Source organism: Triticum dicoccoides, chromosome 3A (assembly GCF_002162155.2).
Source record: "Triticum dicoccoides isolate Atlit2015 ecotype Zavitan chromosome 3A, WEW_v2.0, whole genome shotgun sequence".
Lineage (NCBI taxonomy): Eukaryota > Viridiplantae > Streptophyta > Magnoliopsida > Poales > Poaceae > Triticum > Triticum dicoccoides.
Window position 1 is genome coordinate 653,795,774 of NC_041384.1, and position 6,399 is coordinate 653,802,172.

General features: G+C 42.3%; 1 protein-coding gene across 12 annotated transcripts; it reads right to left on the reverse strand.

Annotated features, from left to right (window-relative positions):
• Positions 1-145: 145 nt before the first annotated feature.
• LOC119269972 lies at positions 146-5,779 on the reverse strand. Of its 12 annotated transcripts, XR_005133873.1 has the most exons (5): positions 5,273-5,779; positions 3,533-3,584; positions 3,282-3,426; positions 1,339-1,551; positions 285-712 (listed from the first exon to the last, which is right to left on the reverse strand). XR_005133873.1 is itself a non-coding variant. In XM_037551918.1 (3 exons), the coding sequence occupies exons 1-3, from the start codon at positions 5,627-5,629 to the stop codon at positions 636-638; spliced, it is 477 nt and encodes a 158-aa protein (XP_037407815.1). In that variant the 5' UTR covers positions 5,630-5,779; the 3' UTR covers positions 146-635. The 12 variants fall into 12 exon arrangements, 3 of the variants coding, with proteins under 3 accessions (XP_037407815.1, XP_037407814.1, XP_037407813.1); XR_005133875.1 differs by lacking the exon at positions 3,533-3,584 and having other exon boundaries at positions 159-712; positions 1,429-1,551; XR_005133878.1 differs by lacking the exon at positions 3,533-3,584 and having other exon boundaries at positions 160-665; positions 1,429-1,551.
• Positions 5,780-6,399: the final 620 nt, after the last annotated feature.

The window sequence follows — 6,399 nt, forward strand, 5'->3', positions numbered from 1 at the left end:
GCGATAATGGCCAGTGTGAGGACAAACGGTTGACTTCAGAGTGAAGCGAGGACGAGCTCGGGTCGGTGACTTGAGGATGTGCTACAGGTCATGACAACGGAGTCAGATGGTGCTTGGTGCTTGGATACGTTTTAGTCTCATGATGACTAAAAGTAGTGGGGTTCGGCTCCTCTGCAGTACAGCTATTACTGTACGCGTGCTGTAGCGTCTAGCATCTGCCGTCTATTTTAATCAGATGGCTCTCCTTTCTCCCCCCTTAATTCTATGAACAATTAGAACAAAAATCCCTATTAGTCCGGAGGAAAATCTCCCACGGTTGTACAATTGCAGCCAAACAGATAAATGCTGGCGCAAAACAGAACGAGCTGATAGTTTCTTGGCGCCAAAATCCTCCCACTCGTCCTCTTCCTCCTGGTCCTCCTCGGAGAAAAAATGAGACCAAGGTATGCTGATCTGAACGTGTTGTAGAGATCTCGCTTCTGCTGAACTAACGTTGTGGCCAATCAGAACGTGTTGACAATTTCGTCGGCGCCTCCTCCTGCTCGTCTCCCTTGTTCCTCCCACTCATCCTCCCTAGCGAGAACAAGACCAAGGTACGTTTGTGTGTGCCTGTTGTAGATGATTTCCCTTCTATCTTACTTTTGTCCTGATCGTCCTCCTTGTAGCTAGGACAAGAACAAGATATATTGAGTTGTAGATGATATACGGGTGCCTGTGATGTACATGGTAGCAACAACAATAAAGACGTCAATCTGAAAGTATATGACATATGTTTCAATTGTATTCATGTTGGCAGCAACAAAGATCTCATGGAATGAGTTTGCTATCATAGATTATAAAAAGAAAAAAAACACAAATTGTAATGGAGAATATGATTAACTCCACCAACGAAGGTTCTAACAGGTACCAATAATTTTGTTCAATTCTTATTAGGCCATGTCATCTTATGATTGTAGTGTAAGAAGAGAAACAAATAAGTTATGCTTAATTTGTGCAGGACAAATGTGGTTCCTAGTTGGATGCCTCAGATTGGTATGAAGTTTAATTCCACAAAAGAGGCTTGGAACTTTTGGACATGTTATGAAGGTCATACTGGTTTTGATGTAAGGGTAAATTATGAAAACAAGAGCAAACTTGATGGAGTAATCACTTCTGCAAGATATGTTTGTTCTAATGAAGGCTACAGAAGAAAAGACAAAAGGGATAATAATACAAAGCGTCCTCGTGCAGAAACAAGGACCGGCTGCAATGTTCGAATGGGAATCACTATAGACTGAGAAGCAGAAGATTATGAGGTGCATGAGTTAGTTGTTGAACACAGCCATGTCTTGCAATTACCTGGGACAAGCCACTTGATGCCGTCACAACGGAAGATTTCGGCCTTGCAAGCATTTGAAATTGAAACAGCAGATGATTCAGGAATTGTACCTAAAAGAGCCCATGAGTTAGCAAGTCGACAAGTTGGTGGTCCACTGAACCTTGGCTACACATGTCGTGATCGCAAGAACCACTTGCGAACCAGGCGTCAAAGGGACTTGATGTATGGTGAAGCTGGAAGTATGCTTAAGTACTTTAGAGATAAAAAGAATGAGAATCCTGCATTGATATGCAACTAGATTGCGATGAACAAATAGCGAATATCTTTTGGGTTGATGCAAAGATGATCATTAACTATGCTCATTTCGGTGATGTTGTTACTTTCGATAGAGTGAATTCTGGTTTTTATCCTCTATTTTGATGTTTTTGACACTAATTACCCTATTTAGCAGGATTTCATCCATTTTACCCCATTTAGCAAAAAATTTGCCACAATTTACACATTTTAAAATTTTGCGAGCATTCTGATGAGCAGGTCCCAATTGTTAGGTCCACCTAGCATGCCCCATCAACAGTTTTTACCTACCTATTTTTCTCCACGTTGAACCAGTCCTCGCAGCTTCGCTCGACTGGGCTGGCCTGATATGATCGCCAGAGCAGGTCGCTCGCGTCCAACGCACAAGGCGTAAGTTGGGCCGCACCACTCTGGCCTCCAATATTCATAGCACACATTGTTTGCCTTCCTTTGAATCACACACACGCTGCAAACAAAGAAAAAAAAGGATTTCAACAATATTCAAAATGGTGAAAAAACTTTAAATCAATGTACGTCAGTTATAGATGGGTGATATGTATACACGTGATATTCTAATAAGCATTTTAATTCTGTCTGAATCAAACGCCTCACCGGCCAATGCATGAGTCAGGAAAACTTCATAATACACATATGATGGAGATGGTCAAAATCATGTGGAATGGGGTACGACGTGAGGGCTTGCTTGTTCACCAACCTCGCTGATTTGTTGGACGAGCGGCCCCCATAGATCTGCAACCGAGCACAACCTGATGGGGGCATGTACATGGACGCGCCCACGCCGACGTCGGCGAGCTTGATGGAGCCGGATTACATGGGGTCATTTCTTGCCTTGATGTCGCGCCCAGACGTCAGCGAGATTGACGGAGCCGGATTCCACGGGGTCATTTCTTGCCTTGATGTCACGACCATATATAATGCCGCTCGAGGAGGTATGAAATCACGCCGCTGCCGTTGCCTGACAATCCCTAACCATAAGTTCGAGAGAGCCTGACAGGTACGTGTGGGCAGAAGCCTGGACGGGCGATGCAATCTATTAGGCGTGAGTAAGGAGCGTGGTCGACTCAGGCATTATGCGTTGGACGAGACGCAAGTGACCTCCATCGGGCCGGTCCGGTCGGGAGAAGCCGTGAGGACTGGTTCACGAGAGAGAAAAATAAGCAGGAAAAAACCATCGATGTGGCATGCCAGCTAGACTTCACAATTGGGACCTGTCTGCCAGAACACTCATGAAATTTTAAACAGGGTAAATCGTGGCAGAACTTTTGTTAAATGGGGTAAAATGGATGAAATTTCGCTAAATGGGGTAAGTAGTGTCAAAAATGTCAAAATAGGGGGTCAAAACCGGAATTCACTCCTTTCGATGCAACATTTGGGACAAACAAAGAGTACAGACCCTTCGGTGTGTTTGTTGGATTCAACCATTTTAGAGAAATGGCCATTTTTGGTGCTGCACTTTTATATGATGAGACATTTGAATCATTCAAATGGTTGTTCAACACGTTCCTATCATTGCATAACAAGAAGCAACCTAGAACAATCTTTACTGATCAAGATGTAGCAATGGGTAATGCAGTTCAGGCGGTATTTACCGAAGCATGGCATGGATTATGCACTTTTCACATAATGCAAAATGCCATCAGGCACTTACCTCATAAGAAAAAAGACGAGGAGGGACCAAATGTACTTGCTGATTTCAGCGCTTGCATGTAAAAGTATGAGGAAGAGGAAGCCTTTGTAGAAGCTTTCAATGCCATCAGAAGCAATGTGGATACACAAACTTGGTTGGACAGCATCTACAAAGTAAAAGAGAAATGGGCAAGATGTTATATGAGGAATGCTTACACTATAGGCATGAGAAGCACACAATTAAGTGAGAGGTTGAACAGTGACTTGAAAGACCATCTAAAGTCTGATCTTGACATCCTTCGGTTTTTCAAGCACGTAGAGAGGGCTGTGCAAGAGAAAAGAGATAACGAGGTAAATGAGGAATATGAGTCTAGGAAAAAATTACCTAGAGTCAGAATGAGGACTCCTATGGTAATACAAGCGAGCAAGGTTTACACACCACGCATATTTGAAGATTTTCAGAATGAATATGAAAGATCTATCTCAGCATACATCAAGCCATCGATAGAACACAATGCATATATTGTTGCAATTGCAAGTCTTGACCCAGAATTCACATATGAAGAAGAGTGCAAAGTTGTAGTTGATTATGAAGAGCAAAAAGTTTTCTGCGATTGTGGGCAATTTGAAAGAGTTGGTGTATTGTGTAGTCATGCTTTGTAAGCACTTGATGTCATGAATATTAAGTACCTTCCAGGCCACTATATTTTGAAGCGATGGACTCGAGAAGCGTGAAGCGACACTATACAAAACAGCCATGGAAACATTGTTTTGGAAGATCCTAGATCAGAAGATAGACAACAGTTGAAGTTTTTCATGCACGAGTTCCTTGGCATAGCTTCACAGGCAGTTACATCAGAAGAGTGTATCAAACTAGTAGATGATGCTTTGAAGAATCTTAGGAAGCAAGTTGAAGAGAAAGCTCGTACTACTACATGCAGAACTGAAGATATATCTAAAGAACCAGACGATTGTTTAAAGGATGCTTGCCTCAAGAAAAAGGAAATTCCAAAGAAAAATTTAAGAAGAAAGAAATCATGGCTTGACAATCAGCACCCAAATAAAAAGAAGGAGACAACTAAAGCGGTACCCAAAAATCAAAATCATTCTGTAAATCTCTTGCACATGTCTAACCAGACTACTTATTAAATAGAGTAATATAGTAACAACTCAACTAACATTGGTTTTGTTTTGTTTTTATTTTTGCATAGGGAGGAAAGAATGACATTTCAGTAGCACAATACCAAGCACCTATAGAGCAAATGGCTGGAACAAATGCAGATGGTTTGCAAGAATATGGGTACTATGCTCGTTTACTGACGGTATTTCCACCTACCATGTCTAAAATTCATAAAATTCATTGTTAAGCAATATGATACTTCATATAATCAGTTATATATCCCTTAATTTGTAGAGTGAAGCCGATGATCTTTGGAACTTACAAAACTATCATGGGATAGGTTGATGAATATGTGTTATTTTGTCTTGCTAGATCGACAGATTATGCAGAAGGAATATCTGAATCAGCACACATGGGACCCAATCTATTGAGTGTTCATTATTTCACTGCAATCAATTTAGTCTCAGTTCACTCCTAGTTTCCGAAGACAGAACAATCAGTTTAATTTCAGTTTACTACAACAATGATCTGTTGATTACTTATCACTTTTAAATATTCTAGTGAGATGGTTACAACTATGTACCACAATAGGTTTTTATCTCTCCATGTACGGTGTACAATCAGATACAACATGGACTGCTAGTGGCACTATTTGATCATCAGCACAAGCACTAATTCTTCAGCTAGTGATCTGAATAATTGGACAGAGACGCAAGTGACCACTGTCACAACATAACTGTAATTAAACTCAGCACACATGCATGTACTCTCTACTGGCTATTGACTAACCATATTGACATGAAAGATTAATAGATGGTCAAACAAGCACATGCTCTCGAACTAATGATGAAAAAAATGAATAAATTAGTTCTAAGTAACACCAAGTAATTCACCTTGGGTTTTGCTAGTGGGGCTACGCCGGGCAGGAGGGCGCCGAGGTCGACCGTGCTGCTCCGAGACATCGCCGTCGTCCTATTCCTCGTCGAGCTCGTCGGGGGAGACTCCAGCTTGCCGTTGTCGTCAGGCTCGTCGATCTCGCTCGTTGCTCTGCTGCTTGTGTAGTTCGTCGTCTCCCTGCTACTAGCAGCCAAAGACGTGTGGCGGTGCAGCAGCGGCGTATTCGATCGGCTCCCGCAGTAGTGCGCTCTCCGGCCATCCCTTGCAGCTGCCGGTAGAAGCCATGGGGCACGGCCGCACGGGGATGGATAAGAAGCAGCGCACAGAGAGGCAGGGATATAGAGGGAGGGCATCGCCAGAGCAGTTCGGGGCGAGCGAATTTGGCCGGAGCAGCGCAGTGTACCTGGATTTCGCTCGGCCGGAGCAGTGTTGTGGATTGGGGAAAACAGTGGCCGAGCTTCTCTAGACGAATGAGATAAGACAGAGAGAGAGAGTGGGGAATGGTGTGGCCGTGTTGGTCTCTTCTAGTTTTCTTTACTTTTTTATATGAGCCCATCGATTCTTTGTTGGAGCCATCCGATTAAAATAGACGGTAGATGCTAGACCCAACAACACGTGTACAGTAATAGCTGTACTGCAGAGGAGCCGAATCCAAAATAGTGGGACTAAAACTTGCTAGCATCACCCATGCTTGGATCCAAATACTAAAAAGACTAAAATCAAGTTAATGAGCATTTATTATCCTCTAAATCCTCCAATCCAGAACTCGCATGTGTTAAAGGAGAGGAGTTAAATGAGAAGAAAGAGGACTAATCCACATTTTAGTAAGGGTACCCCTGACTAAAATATTTTAGTCTCAAAACTAGTTTTAGCCCCTCTTTAGTCATGGGTGCTTGAAACTTTAGCCTCTTAAAAAGACTATTTTTAGTCAGACTAAAATAAATCCTTTGGATCGAAGCACCCTCTCAGTATTGGAATGCTACTGAAATATTCATGCCCTTAGTCGGTGATGCTTGAACTGAAAACCGTAATTTGCCTAATGTATTAAATAGAAGATCTGGACTTGTAAAATCTTAAATTACGTATTTTTTTTCTTTGCAATACACGGGCAATTTTGTTAGTA